The sequence below is a fragment of the Crocuta crocuta genome, unplaced genomic scaffold, assembly GCF_008692635.1.
Source record: "Crocuta crocuta isolate KB4526 unplaced genomic scaffold, BGI_CrCroc_1.0 scaffold586, whole genome shotgun sequence".
Classification (NCBI taxonomy): domain Eukaryota; kingdom Metazoa; phylum Chordata; class Mammalia; order Carnivora; family Hyaenidae; genus Crocuta; species Crocuta crocuta.
Genome location: NW_027532407.1, coordinates 468,733 through 487,896, shown reverse-complemented (window position 1 = coordinate 487,896; position 19,164 = coordinate 468,733). Strand labels below are relative to the sequence as shown.

At 44.9% G+C, this 19,164-nt stretch overlaps 1 protein-coding gene across 1 annotated transcript in view; it reads left to right on the top strand.

The window, feature by feature from the left end:
- Positions 1–19,164, top strand: part of ENOX1 (ecto-NOX disulfide-thiol exchanger 1) — a 418,486-nt gene that overhangs the window by 271,761 nt on the left and 127,561 nt on the right. The window contains 1 exon segment of the mRNA XM_077778774.1: positions 7,822–8,034. Within this exon segment, the coding sequence (XP_077634900.1) occupies positions 7,822–8,034 (213 nt within the window).

The window sequence follows — 19,164 nt, the reverse complement described above, 5'->3', positions numbered from 1 at the left end:
AAGACCAGAGAGAAAAAATAAAGAAAAAAAAAAAAAAAAAAAAAAAAAAAAAAAAAAAAAAAAAGCAGTCAAAACCCAAGGTACAGAAGCTTGGGTAAGAAAGAAAATGGAAATGCAATCTGAAACTACCTAATTGGATTTGATTTTTTTTCCCCTCCACTGAGAAATCATGCTATCTTAGGTTTATTACAAACATTTCCCCCCATTTTGCATTGTACCTGTTTATTCGTGCAGTTTTCTTTCTGAAAATCAGCTTTATCTAGCAAGATCTGTACAAGCCAAGTGGATATAGGACCCAAGGCCCTCCGCCACATCTTGCCCAGTGTTAAAACAATGCACATAGTAAATGCGTAATTCCTTTCTCTCTTCCTCAGCTATTTGGATCTCTGAGCATGTTGCATTTCTGGCCAGTAGCGCCACCGGGCGTGATGGGAAGTGTGCGCGCAACCATCATCCCACTTGAGGGGTTCTTTACCATCTATCTGGGACTGTGCTAAGCACCACAGGGAAGACCACAGCATGCAGGCCTCTACTTCACAGAGTTTAGGCTTCTGGAGTGATAGAGGCAATTTCAAAGCACCGTGTACTTCCCACCGTCGTGTGTGAGAAGTGCAGCGTGCCATCCCAGGAGTGACAGGGGACCCAGCTGGACAATGACAGGGTGAGGGGGCGAATCTTCTGAGACCAGCTAACCCCGGATTCAGTGGCCAACTGGGCTTTCTTGAAGGCGGAGGAAGCATCCAGTTCTAATTGTGTAGTGTCTAAGACAGCGTCTGTTGCGTTAATACAAATTCTAAAAAGACAATTAGCGGGCACCCTGCTGATTACATAGACATTGTTCTGAAACAATTCAACTTAATGAAGACTGACTGGGAAGTAACTGCTCACAGACCCAAAGTTTATAGCATGGCTTTGAGAAAGTGAGCAGGAGCTCAATAACACCATAATTACACTTTATTGGAAACAGTAGCACCAGGCAGATGAGATAATGAATTTCAGTGTGTCTAACACAGACCATCCACCCCGGAGGAACCCTGTGTTTGGACTGTGGAAGGAAGAGATTGATTAGACGGTGAGAAAGATGATATCCTAATTCACTGGAGATTTCTCCTGGCAAGAGCACTTAAAAGTTTTTGTGTACTTTTTTCCCCTTTGGAAAGCTTCGCATTATCTTTCATTATGCGATGAAATGAAGAGTTTGTCTGTGCCATCAGGTGAAGTTTTGACAAAGCTTTGAAGCAGTGCCCTTGGGATCCCCTGATGTGTCATCATGAATTCAGTTCTCCTGGGATCCGCATTCATAATTTCTGGAGGGCTAGACTCTGATTTGCATACAGAATGGCCCCGTGTCAGCTTGCCAGAGGGAGAGGGGGTGGGGGGAGGGCCGCCGGCATTCTGCTGCAATGGTTGTCAATATTTATGGTTCCAAGAAAGTAAAAATCAATAATGCTGTAAGCCAAGTGGAAGTTCCATTAGCTAAAAGCCAGGCTTCCTTCTTAGGGCAAGGGAAATAAGCACAGGAGGCTGTTGGAGAATCACTTCCTTAGGCGTTATTGACCTTCACATTGGCAAGACAGGCTGTTTCGTCTAGAAACATTTGGCATGACCCCAAAGCAGGAATAATGCAGGTGCATTTTCATATTGCCAACCGCCCTTCATTTTTTCATTTTTACAGCTATTGAGTAGTTGGGGGAGATTGTGTGTGTGTGTGTGTTTGTGTGTGTGTGTGCGTGTGGAAGAGAGAAGGGTACATTAACCATTTGTACCGCCTTTGCTGCTCTCTGTGATTTGGAGGATAGATAAGGTAACACCCCTTTTAATGGTTAATTGAGCAGCCAGAAGAATGGAGACTTGCTTAGAGATGTCCAGTGTTGAGGGACACAGAGTGACATTTTAGGAATGTTGTAGTAGCATTGCTTGGGCCATCCTGGAATCCCCATTATGCTTGGATCACTACGTGTCTCTACACTGTAAGCTATTTCCAACTATCATAGAAGCCAGAAATCAGTGATAGCACTCACTGTGGGTCTGTAAATGTGTGTGTATCCCCATTTTTGGAGGGGAAAAAACTGTGTTGTAGAACATCTTCCTTTTATCTCATTCTTGGGACACTTTATTCAAATATTGACCTCTTCTCCTGTTATTCTTTTATACACCTAGCCATAAATAAGGGTACTACAGCCCGCCGAAGTTTTCATATTCGGTGCTCATGGCCTGGCTCTCATCCTACCTATTGTTCTGAAAATCAAGGCCAGATCTCCCTCTGCACACAAAGGGGAAGAAAAAAACTCCTTCCCAATTTGAGTCCTTTTTTTCTCTTGATTATCTGTTTGTCAGTTTGATTGGAGTTCACCATGTGCCCACCTGCCGGGTCCTGGGCCCTGTGTCCTGGCCCTGGAGTTTCACATACAATGATAGCCTGGACCTGGCGTTTGAGGAGCTGCAGTTCAAGGGTGGCTAAAGTAGGCTCTGGCAGTGGAAACGTGGCTTCCAAATATCAAATGGACATGTGCCAGTGATTTTGTTTAACTCATTCATTAATGAGAGAAGCAGTAAGGCATTAATACTGGTTCAAAAGAAAATGCACTTTATAATGATTGGTGTTTTCTACTGGATGAAAATTCATCTGTGTTGTTATGAATTATTTGCACTGTTATCACCTCTCCATACTTTTTACAACCCTGTCCCTAAAGGGTTGTAAGACAGCCTAGTCACAGACAATTAAAGATTCACTCCCCTGTAGAATCAGAAAGTTCCAGGGGCTGGGTGGGGGGAGGGGGGAACGATGGAGGGGGTCTTCTAGGCCATGCCCAGGGTTCCACTGAAGGGACCTGCAGTAGTCTCTATGTCGATTTCCATGTCTTTGGCACTCCCCACCCCCCTGTTGTTTTTTTTCTGGGACAGGGATGACAGATGTTTAAGCAGCTACTCTTTAAATAGGGACAGGAAGGTTAGGGACAGGGATTCATAGAGCTCATAAGAATCACATGAGATCTTTTCAATAACCTCCACTACCTCAGCTGCTACTTTCCATTTCAAGGTCTCGTGATCTTTTAACTTAGATGAGCTCCCAGCCAGCTTCCCTGGTTTTCATTGACTGATTTCTTCCAGTGCTTCCAAAACTTTAATGTGTATTTGAGTCACTTGGAGTAAGAGATTCTGAGTCAGGAAGCCTGACTCAGGGTGAGTCTACATTTTCAAGGAGCTCCCAAATGAGGCTCAAGCTTCATCTTTGAATAGCAAATATTTATCCCATATGCGGTTTTTTAAGTGCCTCCTATGTAACAGGTGCTCAGTAAGCATGGAAGAGAGGGATAAGGAGGGAGGCTGATCAAATCTGAAGCAGCCAGAAACAAAAGGAGGTGGGTATGGATTCAGGTAGTGACAGTAAAGGGATGATAATCATTAGAATGCTGTTTATTCCTCACAAAATTAAAAACACTCATTATCTTCCCAGAATTAAAAATACTTTCAAAAAGAGTTTTGAGTCATTTGACAAGCTGGCTAGTGCCTTTCTGCAGAAAGCTCTGCTTCTCTGTGATTACCTGACATCATTCTTAACTTTTCATTGCCAGTGAGAATGACCTCAGAGGCCTGAAGGATAAAAGGACCAGCTAGCCTAAGTGCCAGGAGAACATTTATCTCTGGGAGACAATGTGAAAATACTCTTTAACATGAAATGAAAATGTTTATTACTGGGGCACCTGGGTGGCTCAGTCAGTTTAGCGTGCGACTTCGGCTCAGGTCATGATCTCATAGTTCAAGATTTCGAACCCTGCACCTGGCTCTGCACTGACAGTGCACTCTCTCTCAAAATAAATAAACTTTAAAAAAATCTTGATTACCAACTGATGTTTCCCAGCCTCTGACCATTGAATTTGTGGCTCTCTAGCGCTAATCACTGCAAGTGTATTAGAAATGGTGTAATCAAATATAGATAAATTGCAAAAAGAAAACCTCAGAGTGACCAGAAGATTGAAATATGAAAACCTCAGAGTGACCAGACGATTGAAATATGTTTTAAAACTTTTATTCTCATGTTTACCTTTCAAAACTGGAGACAGATCCATAATCCAACAATTAACTATTTCGAGTGACTAATGTTTTAGTCGAAGGATATAGAGGAAATTGTGAAAAGAGAGCAAATGGACACCCAGTTCATGTAGGGGTTACAGAAAAGCTGGTTTTATGAAAGACACTGAGGCTGAATCCTGAGGGTGACAACAGTCAGCTAGGTGTGCAGTAACGTGAAGGCCCCTGGGACGAGTGTACAGAGCATGGAAAGGCGGGGAAGCATGGCCATGGTGCTTACCAAAGAGGAGAATGACAAGGGAATAGGGGATGAAGGGGAAAATCCAGGTTAAGAAAAGCCATGGAGCAAACATGTGCTGTAACCCAGGTGTGATGTGGTAAAGACCCTGATTAGAAAACACTGCACAATTTTTCTTTTATTTTATTTTTACAAATAGTTTATTGTCAAGTTGGTTTCCATATAATACCCAGTGCTCATCCCCACAAGTGCCTTCCTCCATGCCCATCTCCCCTCTACCCCCAACACCGCACAATTTTAATGAGCAAATGGTCCATAGTCCCCCCTTAATACAGCAATTTTCCCAATTCTGGCTGTGGGAAAAGCACATCTGCACATTCTAGTTTCTAAACTGCACCCGTGTTCAGAGTTACACCTAAGCATGTTCACAGAAAGTATTTGGAATTTTTGTAAATGCATCTTTCATGTGATTTTTATGAGCAGTGTTAATTTCTTTTCACATGAATGGCTTTAATAATGCTGCAATCTAAATCCTGTTGAAATTAGTTTATATTGTTTTCTGTTTTCTCAGTGATCTTTCCACTGAATCCAAAATTGAATTTACAGTTGGATATTGAAAATGACCGCTCCCAATACACTTCTATAGTCATTCAGAGTGAGTTGCTGAGTTAGTCTTAATTAATATAAAGTCACTTCTTACGTAGCAACAGATATTGACCGAACTTACCAATTGTGCCTTAACTAATGTTTTCGCATTTAATTTGCATATCACTACGTCAATCAAATATTGGCCTGGGAGTTTTCAAAAGTTTAGAAATGAGGATGAAATTGGGAGTTCTCAAACTATATACATCTTTTAAGCTAAGTCTATGGAATTCTGCCTACTGTTTCCTTGTGCTACATATTTTTTAACACCTGTTGAAAATGTGAGCAAGTCTCTTACCTGCTTACTTTTTAAATTGTATGTTTTCAATTGCTTAATCCCAAAACTGCTGTTTCCCTTTCTGAAAACTATCAATTAACTATGATCTGCTAGTGAACTTATGCCCTCCATCTAGGCATGAAGAACAATAAACTTTGGTTTTCAGGTCATTTGAGTAAACATGCATTTTTAAATTTTAAATGTGTTCTCCCTGACAGAAAATTAGTGTTTATGAACTGAGTTACCACAAGCAAGAGAAGGAAGAACAGCCAGTGATAGGAGTGAAAGACAGATCGAACAGCGTTGTTCTATCTCCTTGTAAGCTTGACAGCAAAATCTTAGAGGTTTTTTTTTCCTCTGTGTTATGCAGAGATGAAAGTCCCAGGAAAGGGGGAAAATGGTACATGAAGTCAGTGTTTTCTTTTTTGTTGTTGTTATTTTTAAGAGGGGGAAAAAAGATTTCTTATAAGTGTTAGGTTTATTCATGCTGTCTGTTGGGAGGTCCATTCTCCTAACATATATTGGCGGGGGGAGAGGTAGCGAGTGTGCGCGGGAGGCAAAATTTATTCTGACTGTAACAGTCACAGTGGGCCTCTCGCAAACATAATGCTAAATTATGGGCCTCTCCATGGGCTGAACGTAATGTTAAGTTGTATGATGGATTTTATCTTACACAAGCCGCTCTGGTCCATGAAATGAGATAAGAAACCAGTGCAGCTGGAGTTCACCGAGGGTTGAGCTCAGACTGAAATTCCGGAGTTAACAAAATTGGATGAGCCAGCTGTGAGACTGCACGCGAGCGTTCTATGCCAGTGTATTGAGATTTTTGTGGAAAGGCATCGCTCCCTCGCAGGGTGCCCTGTGGGCGTTCTGCGGGCCAGCTCTCTCCTCTGGCGAAGGTGTGAGAGCAGAGGGGGCAGGTTTTCGCTAAAAAAAAAAAAGGCTTTGATCCCCAACCCCAAACTGCGTCTGCCTCAGTGGGAGAGGGCCTGTGTGGGTGCTGATGAGTAGTGTTTGCTAGGTACTTCCACCCTGGAGAAGGCAGAGCACACTCCACACACACTGGGTCAGGCTCACCCTGTGTTGGTTCCATGTGCATACCTCTGGGCAAGCAACAGCCACAGCAAGGAAGTTGTGTCTGGGAGGGGGACTCTGCCGGAAAAGGTACTCAAGGTATTTCTACAGTGCACTGTGAAATTCACGAAGCGCCCCATGAACGAAGGTTTTGTATGCTGGATAACATACCAACAGCAGTGGTCAATTAAAAAACATCTGGTGAATAAGATAAAATAAAACTCCTGTACCAAATATGAACTGTGCTCTGTCCAATCATCTGGGGTGTAGATATGTATATGTGTATGCGCATATATAAACAATATATAATATAGAAAACATATGCACGCACAAACATATGCACACAATACATAAGGATGTTTTTGATGTTCCTCCAAGAGAGGGAACATAGTGGACACTCAGTATTTATCAAATAAATTAGTAAGAATCTGAATCTTCCGGTTTAATTTTGCTCCCGATTTTGAGAATTCAGAGTCTACCTAGTTTTCTTGAAAAATGTAGGATATTTTTCTTAAGTCATATTTTCCATGGGTAGAAAAATACAAGTGGAAGACTTCTCCCCTCAAGTTTGTCTGGGAAGTATGCAGTGAGCCTTCAGCAGTAGGATCGATTAATGTTGTGATAATTGACATACAACTTCCTGTTCTAATTAGCTTAATTACCTTCAAACTTGCTTTTTTTCTGCTTGTAAGCCATACAGCACAGGTCTGTTCCAGTAACTATTCCCAATCAGGCAAGTTTATTTGTTTTCTTTCAAATAAACTTAATCATTTATTTACAGGTGGAACATCATTGCCCAGTCTGTGCACCCCATCCCATCTGCAACACACACACCTCATACCAAGTTCAAGTAGACTCTATTTGGGTTCCAAATGGTTCCACAGAGAACATGACCACTCAGGAAACAAGACCTCTTTTGTTGAAAACAAGGAAATATTTTATTTTTCAGCTTAATCAAATGTGTTATATTAAATGTAAAATTAAGTTTCTTTTGAACTCTAGTAGAAAAAGAATTGACTAATTCCTACAACCACTTTGGGAAAATATCTTCCATTACATCCAGTTTTAAAATAGTTTAATCTGTCATCCATATTTTGCCACCAACTCAGCTGATTCTAAGTCAGATGAGTAGTTTCAAGGTATAATCTATCTGATAAAAGAATTTTGAAAAATTAAGTAGAGACCAAATAGGTTATTGACAGTTTGTTTGTTGTTGTTGTTGTTGTTTTAGCTATTCTTGAAAAACAGAAATCAAGATTTGGTGTACCATGTTACCAAGAATGCCCAGAACAGATCTAAAACTAAAGCTCACCAGGTTGGTAGAGGAGAGAGTGAGCCACCATGTATTTCTTGGATGGCTCTATGGCACCATCAGGTTAGATGTGAAAGGCAAGGCTAAGAAATGCTAGCTCAGTTAGTCTTAGGAAAGCTAATTTGTCCAGTTCCAAAACCATATCCATTAAGATGATACGTGTTCTGTCTTTTGGAAAGAACCAAAGTAAAGTACATTTTCCTGCCTTCGCATGATTTGTACTTGGTGGTTTTCCATTTCCAGATGATAGCAAGTTTTCAGAGGCTATCACCGTGCTACTTTCCTGGATCGAACGAGGGGAAGTGAATCGGCGTTCTGCAAACCAATTCTATTCCATGGTGCAGTCAGCCAACAGCCATGTCCGCCGGCTGATGAATGAAAAAGCCACCCATGAGCAAGAGATGGAAGAAGCCAAGGAGAATTTTAAAAATGCCTTAACTGGAATCCTCACACAATGTAAGTAAAATTTTGGGGGCCATCTGTTTTGTTGTGGTTTTGCCTTTTTGTTTGTATGCACTTAATTTTTGTTTTCATTTGGGGGTAAGTAGATCAATAATTTCCCATTTTACTCCATATCGAGTGGCAAACCTCATAACCTAGTTCATGTTCTGTGGCAACTTGGAGGAACTCGGACCCTGCCCTGAGAGCTTACTTCTCAAGGTGAGCAACATTTCTGTAGCTTTTCCTCAGAGCACCCCACCCGGCCACCAGGGCAGGGCCCCAGATGCATCTGTGCCTGCTGGACCCACGCGACACACCTGCAGGGCAGCCACCCTTTACCCATGGGCTGTCCCCACAGACCTGCAGTCCTCTCAGTGCTGGGACAGTGGGAAGCAGACCCCAAATACATTGTCCTTGAGCTCTGTTTGGGATGAAGGTATCATCAGAAAAACTCCTCAGGATCCTTTATTTGAGGTGAGCTTTGACTATCGACATGGGCCACTCAGGAGTAGAGGATTTTCTGCCATCTTATTTTTTTGTCCTTTCCTCATCTGAAAAGCAGATTGCCTTAACCGCTTAATGCTGGTGATTTTTCATGTCCAGATCCTAAATTGATGAAGGGGTGTAAATGGGCTTGCTCATAGAACAATAGTCAGGGTAATTACCCAGGGCTCTATTCAAAAAAAAGGGCGTATATTTTTTTATGGGCACTCTGTCTGTGTCTGTAGTTAACGTCACGGTGGCATAATGCATTACAGTTGCTCATGTTCCCTTGCTTGGTAAAAGCCACCGAATGACACTGTAACAATGCCGTGCTCCATTCCATACCAGGTGCAAGGTGCTATGGGACGGGGACATCTGTGATTTACATATTCATTCTGATAATAAGTATTATTTTCAATGATATAATGTGCCAAAACGTCAATCGCCTCTTTCAAGAGTGCCAACCCAAGGGATAATGTATCTGTTAGGATGAGAAGACAGAGGGGTGTGAAAAGCCAGGCTCTCAAGTGGAAAAGGGTTTTATGTGACTCCGTGGTCAAAAGACCTCTTCTGCAGTCCGTGGTCAAAAGACCTCTTCTGCAGTGGCATAAAATACGTAAGAAATTCTCAAATATGAACTCTGATAAGTGACCAAATATCCAACGTGAGACCAACCTGGGACACCTTTCTTTATAGAAAAGGAATAGGAAAGAACAGGTGCTGTCTCATCAGACTGTTCTCAGACCACGTCCTCATGATTCCTACTCTGAGGGATGACCTTTCACAGGGCCATGTACATCCAGCAGTTCTGAAGTTAGGGCTACTAGGGATAAGATAAAGAACACTAATATTGATCCCCCCATTAAAAGGAGGGAAGCACAGAATGGGTTAGTGGGTGGAGGGGAGGTAAGGCTGGATTGGTAATGGAGAAAAGGAAGAGAGGGAAAGGCCACTGACTCTTAATGCTACGGTCCCTACAAGGTGATGGCAAACCAAGTGTCTGAACACTGGGATATTACTGGGTACTTTTTGGTCACTAGCATCAATGTTATAATAGATTTTCATTCCCGTGACTTCACTGTCCCACCTGGCAGTGAAGACTCAACCCCGGACCCTAACAATGAAGGTAGGAAGAGAGTCACACACTAGAATAGGGGAGAAATTTAGTATTCGTTGGCAATACCCATTGAAAAAAGCATCTTTTAAAGAGGCCCAGATCCTGTTGGTGAGAGAACGCCACGCCGCGTGCCTAGCATCATACAGGGGTAAGCTGGCCTAGGCTGGGGGGTCGTGGGGGGGGGGTCCAGGCATTAGCATTTTATTCCTGATAAATCAGGCCGAATTGGAACATGAGGTTGAGGTCTGCTGCAACAATGGGCTTCCTACTCTGGGACCCCTGGGTGAGCGAGCATCTGGCCACAAACAGGCCTGAAAGACCTCTGCCCACAGTGCACAGCTGGGAGGAGGAGGAGAGGTGGAGAAGTGGAGGAGGGAAGGAAGGGAAGGGGGAGGAGGAAGAAGAGGGGGGAGGAGGAAGAAGAGGGGGGAGGAGGAAGAAGGAGGAGAAGAGGGGGAAGAAGGGGGGAGGAGCAGGGGATGTGCGGGAAAGGAGGAGGGGACAGGCAGGCTGGCGTGCTCCNCGGGACCAGGTATTTTGGAAGGAAATCCACCTCATGGACACCGAGGAGTGGAGAGTACCATCATAGATTCCTCTTTGGCACCTCCACTATGAGGTATCAAAAATAGAATTCTTATTTTTTTAATGTTTATTTATTGGGGGGGGGGCAGAGCACCAGTGTGGGAGGGGCAGAGAGACAGGAGAGAGAGAATACCAGGCAGGCTCCATGCTGTCAGCACAGAGCCGATGTGGGGCTCGAGCTCACGAAACCATGAGACCATGACCTGAGCGGAGATCGAGAATCGGATGCTTAACCGACTGAGCCACCCAGCCGCTCCTGGAACTCTTACTTTAAATCTTCAAACCCTTTTCTTTTGGGGGCTTTGCCTTCCCATTTTAATACATTCTCAGACTACAATCCTGTAAGTTAATTTTTACCGCAGTTACCTCTCACCACCTCTTACCAAAGCCCATATCCAGGCCACCAGGAAATCCCATTGTTTCAACATTCAGAAAGGACCCACTTTTCTTCACTTTCACTGCCAGCATTCAACTGCGGCCCGCCTGCTGTGGCCTGGTGTGTCGTTTAGAGACAGTGTCCACCTGTGAGGAACAGGAAATCCTACCTAACTTTATCGTAAACAAACGAGGGGCTTTTTTTTTCTTTTCCTATGGTAAAATCCCGATCTAGGTGGTTGGTGGTGGGTGCTGGCAGAATCGTCAGGCCTGAGGATCCTATGATGCCATCAGCTTTTCCTGGGTGCCGGTCCCAAGTGGCTGCTCTCGCTCTCGCCATTGTATCTTTTCTCACAGGCTCAAATCACGTAAGATAAAAAGAAGGGGGGGAATAAAGAAAGAGGACAGGATTGTACCTGTAGAGCAAGACAGCAGAACTTGTCCAAAGACCCCCAACAGACTTCAGTTTCGGTCTCATTGTGCAGAAGTATTACGTGCGTTGGTGCCCAGCGGCAAGGAAAATGGGAAATAGGCTTTTCTGACTGGGCCCATAGCTCCCCTGAATAAAACCAGAAGTCTCATGGTAAAGAAGGAGGGGAGGCTGGCTGCCCCGAGGCATTGTGCCGTTTCTGCCATGCACGGTCCCTCCCTTTCCACTTTTACTCCTGTTCAATCTATTTTTCACACGTCGCCTAATATAATTCACATCATGTCTTCCCCACTTCAATCCCTTGAGTCGTTTCCCATCGCGCTTATAATAATATTCACTCTCCGCAGCCTCAGGCGCTCTCTCCATACCTGCCTCTTTAGCTCCGTCTTCCCTTGACTCACGGCATGTCCTCCCCTTGGGCCTCCCTCCTGCTGAGCCCGTCATAGCCAACTCCCACCCCAGACCCTTTGCACCTCTGTCCCTCTCGCACTTCCTCCCACTCCACATGCATGAATCCTTTCCATCCTTTAGGTCTTGGCTGGAAGCCCACCCTTCAGAGAGGCCTTCTTACACCCCGCCCCCCAGCAGGCTAACCACCCACTACGAGTTCAAGGTCCTCCAGAGCATTTACCAAAATGTGCAGCGGTGTGATGATTTGTCTGCTTTTGCTGATTAGTCTTCCACACATTCCAAGCGTCTGGAACATAGAAACAGGACGATGAGTGAGTGAGTGAGTGAGTAATGGGAAGGGCAGCAGGAAGGAAGCCTGAAACAGTCCAGAAGCTCCCGGGGACCTCGGAGAGTAGTTTGGCACTGGTAGCAGCACCGTCCAGGGGTCTCGGGCCTCGACTCCGCAGGCATAATCACACAGATCGAGAAGCCCAGTAGCTGTGCTTTCACTGGGCACTGCCGTACTTTACCAGACCCCTGGTAGCAGGCTAGGGGGTATGAGGAGGGCCAGCATGGAAGAGTCATTAGAAAACTTCATGTTGGCACTCCTCAGTTGTAACTGTCCCACAACCTGCCTGTGAGAGCCAGCCCCCTACCCTCGGCCCCGTACTTTGATTCTGGGGAAAGAAATACTTCTGCTGAAATAAGCAGCCAGCAGAGACTGTGAGAAGTCCCAGCTGATGTTACCGGCCCACAGTGCTGGCTCCGTGGCGCACATCCCAGCCATGGAGGACCTGAGGGACCTTTGTGTGCCCTGGTAGCTAAGACCCGTCAGGACTCGTAGAAGATGGGAGAGACCTTAAAGGTGAGCCTGAGCTGGAATTAAGTCTTTAGGGTAGAACGGGAAGATTGCATGTCCCAGTGAACAACCTCAGAATTTTCCATTCTTTCCCATGTGCTTTTGCAACGATGACCACACCAGATGCAAAGGGGAACCAAAGCCTACCATTCCTCACGCAGATAGTAGCAGTAATGTGGCTAAGCTGCTGGATGTATGCACATTTCATCACCCTTTGCATTTTAAATACATCTCGTTTCAGGTCTGGGGCAGTTATGTTTGTCTGTCTCCACCATCTTATCTCTACTTAGCCCCACTCAGTTCAGTGTGGTGTGTTGAAGTTAGGCTGCTTCTAACATAATAACTGCTGAAGTCCACAATGATCGACACGCTTGCTTGCATTTTCCAAAAGCAGAACCAGGCATTTCCTGTTTACCTGCACAAATGCTTCCAGAAAACATCTCAGGAATCATATTCTGGCTTTCCCATTTAGAATTAGATCACGATTGTTTAGCACTAAAAGTCAGGAATGGCATCTCCGCTTTTTCTCCAAAGTAGCTGGAAATCTAGTTGTTTGGCAGTCACTGTGAGTGCACCCTCCCACATAAAAGATCTCCACGGTGCCAGTGCTCTTCTCCACGGCATTGCATGGGGGCCTCTCTGTTGGAAAGCCACCAGGGTCAGGGAACTGTTCTGAGGCCATATGAAAACAGATATATTGATGAACTAGCTTGTCACAGCAGGTGGGGCTGGCCTTGTGTCCTGAGGAAGGGCTCATTTAACAACTTCCGGGGGAAGTTCAGGCACATTCTTGCAAAGCTCCAAGCATGGCAAAGGGTTGGGTCCCTATATAGATTTTACTGGAGACAGGAAAAGGGAAATTCCATTAAGTGTTAGTCCATTAAACTGGATTAGATGCACCCATCTCCTTGCTTTGCTTGTCATATTTGTCCTTGTTTTCATATTTGAGCAGATAGCAGTGGCTCAAATGGGAAAAGAAATCAAGAGCCATGAGTAATAACATGGAGAGACCATTGTGATTATTTCAAGGTTTCCATCGAGGTCCAGGAGTTACCTCCTAGCCCTGTTGATAGCCGTTCTGCAGACATTTGTTCAAGTTCTAACATTTCTCCTATCTCTGGCCTTCGCCGTAGGACCAGCTATTAAAACTAATCAAGTAGGCGTTGAGCCATGGCTTCAAGCATCAGGGGGCAGCACCTGACCCAACCAAGCATTTGGGGAGTTCAGCATCCATTCACTTCTGTTTGGGGTCCTTTCTCACTTCTGACCATGGATGCACAGTTATGCAAGATGTTAGCTGAGGATGCCATCTATGGCATCTACAGCATGGCAGCTGGGGCTCTCTCTTCCTTTCCGGGCCACCTGGGGAGATCTCATCTGCTAGATATAGAAAAGAAGAGAGAAAAAAACGTCAGCACAGGTGACTCATTTCACTCATGTCATTTTACCCTTATGTCATCCTTGACTCATGTTTATGTCATTTGTTAACGTATTTGGCAGAAACCTCCCCAGTTTTCCTGACTGAGAGGCTTTTGGGTTTTGATCTTCTTTGCCCTTCAGAAACGTATATTGCACCGGCCTGCCCGCTTTCAGTTTTTCAGTTACGAGCAAAGCTTGTCATTTCAGAGCTCAGAGAGGAGCTGTTTATAAAGTTCAGGAAGCATGTACCACAGCATTCAATTATTAATATGCATGCCAAGATGATCAATTGTGCACGCCTTGTTACAACACACACACATCTAATGAAAATTTAAACACTCCATGATATTCCCACTCTGCTACCTCCCCAACAAGCGTCCCAGTAAGAGAGAAGAGAAGGAAGGGAGCAATGTGGCAGAGAGGCAACTGGGGAAGCAGACGGCAGCGGAGAAGGGTTTATTAACATTAATTTGAGGATACGTGCCATAAATATAATGAGCAGGACTGGAAAGTAGAACTTGTAGAATGTCAGAGACCCATTGGCTCAAACCCTCTCATTTCACAGAGGAGGAAACAGAGGTTCTAGAGCAGACGCAACAGGCCTTGGCCATTCAGCAATCTGGGAGCAGATCAGAACCCAAGACGCTTGGCTCATTCTCATTGTCCAGACTGTTCTCTGTCATCGTGTGTATGTGTTCTTTTATGAATGGTGAAAATGATCAGAGAAGGACATTATAGCTATAAATTTATAGCTTACAGGTGGAGTTGAAGTGTTATTATGTGTTGGCTTCACACAGAATATAAATGCTGCTGTCCGGTTAGAAAATGAAGCCTTTGCCTCTAGCACTACCCTCTCCTCCCCGCCCAGCGCTGGCGCCTACGCCACATCCCTTGCCTCAGGTATTTCCCTCCACCACGCACCGGAACCAGAACCTGGCCTCTGTCACACTTCTTCCCAGTGTAACTCACACCCCTGTCCCCCTCTCCTGCCTTCTGCACCACTTATGAACACTGTCACTATCCCCTTGAATATCTAATTCCTTTCTAGTTATTTTATGTGCATCAGGTTTGGGGGCTTTAGTTTTTTCTCCTAGTAAGATATTATACTAAACAGAAACAGAGGCCGTTTACTGTTCTCCTTTCCTACCTCCCTGGGGAGCATCACCCCAGGGTCTAAGCATATCGAAGACCTCAGTACAACTAACGGCTGTTGATCAAAGACCATAGATGGAATTGAGGGTGGTCTTGGAAATTGGCTTGGAACCTAAAAGCTGCAAGGCATGTTCCAAATGTTGGGGTTTTTGAAGACGCCATGATCTCAATGGACTTTGCTCTAATATGCCTTCCTCTTCCCAGCAGCACACACAGAATATACTCCGATTGAGAATCTTGCAGTAGGTGGTATTACGATCCTCATGTTAATATTACTTCACCCTGGAGGCTGGAAAGGTTAGAATTACCATGCAGATTTGCTCTCTACGTTTGTGATAGGAAATGGCAGCCTCCTCATCTGAGATGTTGAAAACAGCAAACAGAGGAGGTGCTTTCGAGGAAGCATGAAGAGATCCTGGTTCTAAGCCCAGCTCGACCGTCAGTTAGCCAGGTGACTTTCAGAAAGTCAGTTCCGTCTCTTGAGTCTTGGTTTTCTCATCTATTCTATAGTGAAAGGACTTGACCAGACAGTCCTCTCAGTTCTATTCCCGTTCCAAACTCCCTGCAGTCCTTATCATACCATTGACTTTGATCCTTTTTTTTTCCCCCTGAATGTCTGAACTGAGCAAGCATCTGAGGAGACCCAACCAGGATGCCAAGGCTCCTTAGCTGAGCAGAGAACAGTAGATCACATATCCCTCCACACATGTGCCCCCTTTCTGCCTCACTGGGGACGTTCTGTCTGCAGGCAGCACTGCACATTTCAACCCTAAGAGTGCGTAGGTGGTATGCACCCGGGGGTGTGGCAGACTTGAGACAGGTCAGGAATCTTTTCAGAGTGGCTGCACCTTCCCTGACCACTGTCCTCTGTCACATCCTCATCTGTTTTCTTGACTAAAACCGTAACACCCACAAGCATTTACCAGGCCCTTGTTAAGTACCAGGCAGTGCGCAAAGCACCTGAGTAAAATATGAGGGGTTTCTGGTCTTCTGTAGACCACGACCCCTCTTTCTGGCATATTGGTGTCATCATCCACATTTCTTCTGCCTGAAAACCTCTTTCTGAATCCATTTACTTCTTAGGAACATCTCACCTAAACATTTTTTTTTTTTTTATTTCTGCCAAGGGAAATTTGGCTTCTATGTTCCTACTGTCGGAAAAGAACTTTATCAACTGTTAAGATGTTTTCTGTGTCTATGGTCGTCATCGCTATCGTTCATCCATGAGAAAAAAATTCCCCATAACTGCTTTAGCAACTCGACAGGTTTTCTGTTTCTCCTCAAAATCATACTGATGACTATATTTGCCAGTGCTTTAAGTGCTGGAAACATTATTTTCATTAAAAAAAAAAGTACCTATTTGCTCTCAGGAAATAAATGTCCAGAGAAAATATTTAAAAACATTTTTTAATGTTTATTTATTTTTGAGAGAGAGAGAGCATGAGCAGGCGAGAGGCAGAGAGAGAGGGAGACACAGAATCCAAAGCAGGCGCCAGGCTCCGAGCTGTCAGCACAGAGCCGAATGCGGAGCTCAGACTCATGAACCGTGGGTTTGTGATATGGATCTCGAACTCATGAACCATGAGATCATGACCTGAGCCAAAGTCAGTGGTTCAACCAACTGACTAAGCCACCCAGGCACCCCGAGAAAATATTTTTTTAGTAAAAACTTTCAAATCGAGAATGAGCACAGAATTTTCTGTTTCACAGGATACCAAAGCTGATAGTAGAGGATTCTGAAAGCCTGCCAGATCTGAGTGTTGAACCTTTTTTGCTATCTCTCAGTCTCACTGAAAACATATCTACTGAGCCAAGTAATACCGCTACAATAGTAACATGAATTTTTTTTTTTTACTGATAGCAAAATGAGAGCCAGAAATTAAGCCGTACCCTCCGGACCAATAAGGAGCTGTGAAAGGCTAGATTTCAAGAACTAATGTAGTATGTGTTACGTGAAGCACAGCCATTCAGGGAAGATAGAACTTTTGGGAGCTAGAGGTAAAACCCTGCTATCTTGATATGAGCCCAGGTGTAGGGCCTGAAAGAAGGCCACTGCTAAGTGTAAGGAGAAGGGGTGGGGGGTGGTAGTGGGTAGGGATGGGGCAGGAGGGGAATAGCCTATGAGGGGAAGTCTGAGCGACTTTGGAAAGAATCCACATGCAAACATTTTTTCCCCACAAAACGTTTTTAATTAAAAAAAATTTTTTTTGCTTATTTTTGATAGAGAGAGAGAGACAGAGCATGAGCAGGGAAGGGGCAGAGAGAGGAGACACAGAATCCAGAGCAGGCTCCAGGCTCTGAGCTCTCATCACAGAGCCCCATGCGGGGCTTGAACCCAAGAACCGTGAGATCATGACCTGAGCCGAAGTCAGACGCTTAACCGACTCTGCCACCCAGGCACCCCCAAAAAATCTTTCTAAAGCCAAGACACTTTCAAACTAGATCCGAGGAAAAGTGAGATGTCTGTAAAGTCACTTTAAGGCAGAGATGACCTGTTCTGGACTGTAATGTGCAACCGAGAACGAAGTCCCAAGTTGGTGTCTGTGCTCAAACAAAGGAAAACTGTGCTGGGGCAGATCATGAAAGAGTAGCCACAAAGCGAGAGGACTTCTATTTATTAAGGACATAAACTGCTTGGGTTTGTTGGCTCCTTATCTAACAGGGTAGATGTGTGATTGCAGGGTCAAAAAATATTTACTATGTCTTTGCAGAAAAAGCTTGCTGAAGTGTCTTCTGTAGGATTGCAGAGGTAGAGAGGATATTTAGAAGTGACTAGTTCACGGGCGCCGCCTGGCTGGCTCAGTTAGAAGAGTGTGCAACTCTTGATCTGGGGGTTATGGGTTCAAGCCCCACGTTGGGTGTACAGATTATTTAAATAAATACGTAAACAAAATAGAAAAGAAAGGACTATCGTCCGTCCCCCTTTGCCTTGGGCCTCAAACATAGAGGCTTTCCTCAGGCCACACAGCCACTTACAGGTGGAGCTAAGGCTTTCCCAGCATCAGGAGCTTCCTGGCTCTCCCTTCTCCCTCAGGTGCTGCCCCACAGTATTGCATTCCTGAAAGCACTCCCTCAGCCCAGCCCCACCCCCCCCCAGGTTTCGCCTGCAGAGGCTTATGATTCAACAACAGTGATGGACAAAAGTGGGGCAGGGTGGGTTTTAGATGACTGCGTGCTAAGGGCACACGCTGAGAGAAGTCCGTTCCTGTCTGGTAGACACCCAAGAAGTAGGGGCCCTTGTCCAGCCGCTGAATTCTTCTCCACGCTCTTTCAGATTCCTCAGTGCACTTTGGAGAGGGGTCAGTCAGCCGCCTGCCCCATAACAATCTCAACTATTTGGCTCCTTTGTTTTAGAGAACTCCTTAAAGTTTTGACCCCAGGGCCATTGGAGCCTTTCCTGCCTCCTTGGATGCGCTCTGCAAGCTTCTCCTCCCGCCACGGCCGTCATGTGTGTGGCTGTCTCCCCCCAGGGCTCCAGGAACCACCAGGATCTTTGGATCTGCAGCGCCTATTCCAGTGTCTGGCATGTCACGCTGCACGGTGCTCATGCGGACTTTGGCTCATAAGTACAAATACCCATACAGATGTTTATAAATACACTTGACCCTTGAACAACATAGGTTTGAACTGAGCTGGTGCACAGATGTTTTCAGTACAGTACAGTCCTATTACAAACATAGTTTCTCTTCTCTAGCCTCCTTTGTTGTAAGTATACAGGGTATGACGCATACAACATACAAACTATGTGTTCATCCTCTGCTTTGTTATCAATAAGGCTTCCGGTAAACAGGAGGCTATTAAGTCTTGGGGGAGACGAAAGTTACACGTGATTTTTGACCGGGGGGAGGTCAGAGGCCCTCATACCTGCATTGTGCAAGGGGTCAGATATACGTAATTTGAAGTTAGGTGGATGCAATTCCACTCCCTAGGGAAGCCCCTTCAGGGCTTCTGCTCCCTGTCTACAAACAGAAGGGGTCAGGACCACGGGCCCGTTTTGAATTTCACCACTTGCTAAGTATACAACCTTGGACAAGTAATTATACCTCTCTGTGAATCTGTTTCTTCATCTGCGAAATGGGCAAAATGGAAGCACCAGCCTCAGAGGGTCGTTGCGAAGTTTGAAGGATATAATGTTTTATTCGTGTATTTATTTTGACATTTTAAATCAGAGGTTCTTGAACTTCAGCACTCATTGGAGTGACCTGGAAAGCTTGTTAAAACAGGCCCCTAGACTGGTGGTGGCCAGAAGCAGAGGGTAGAGGTATAGGAAGTGGGTAGAGGGGGGTCAAAAGGCACAAACTTCCAGTTAATCTGAAAAAAAAAAAAAAAAAACAAAAC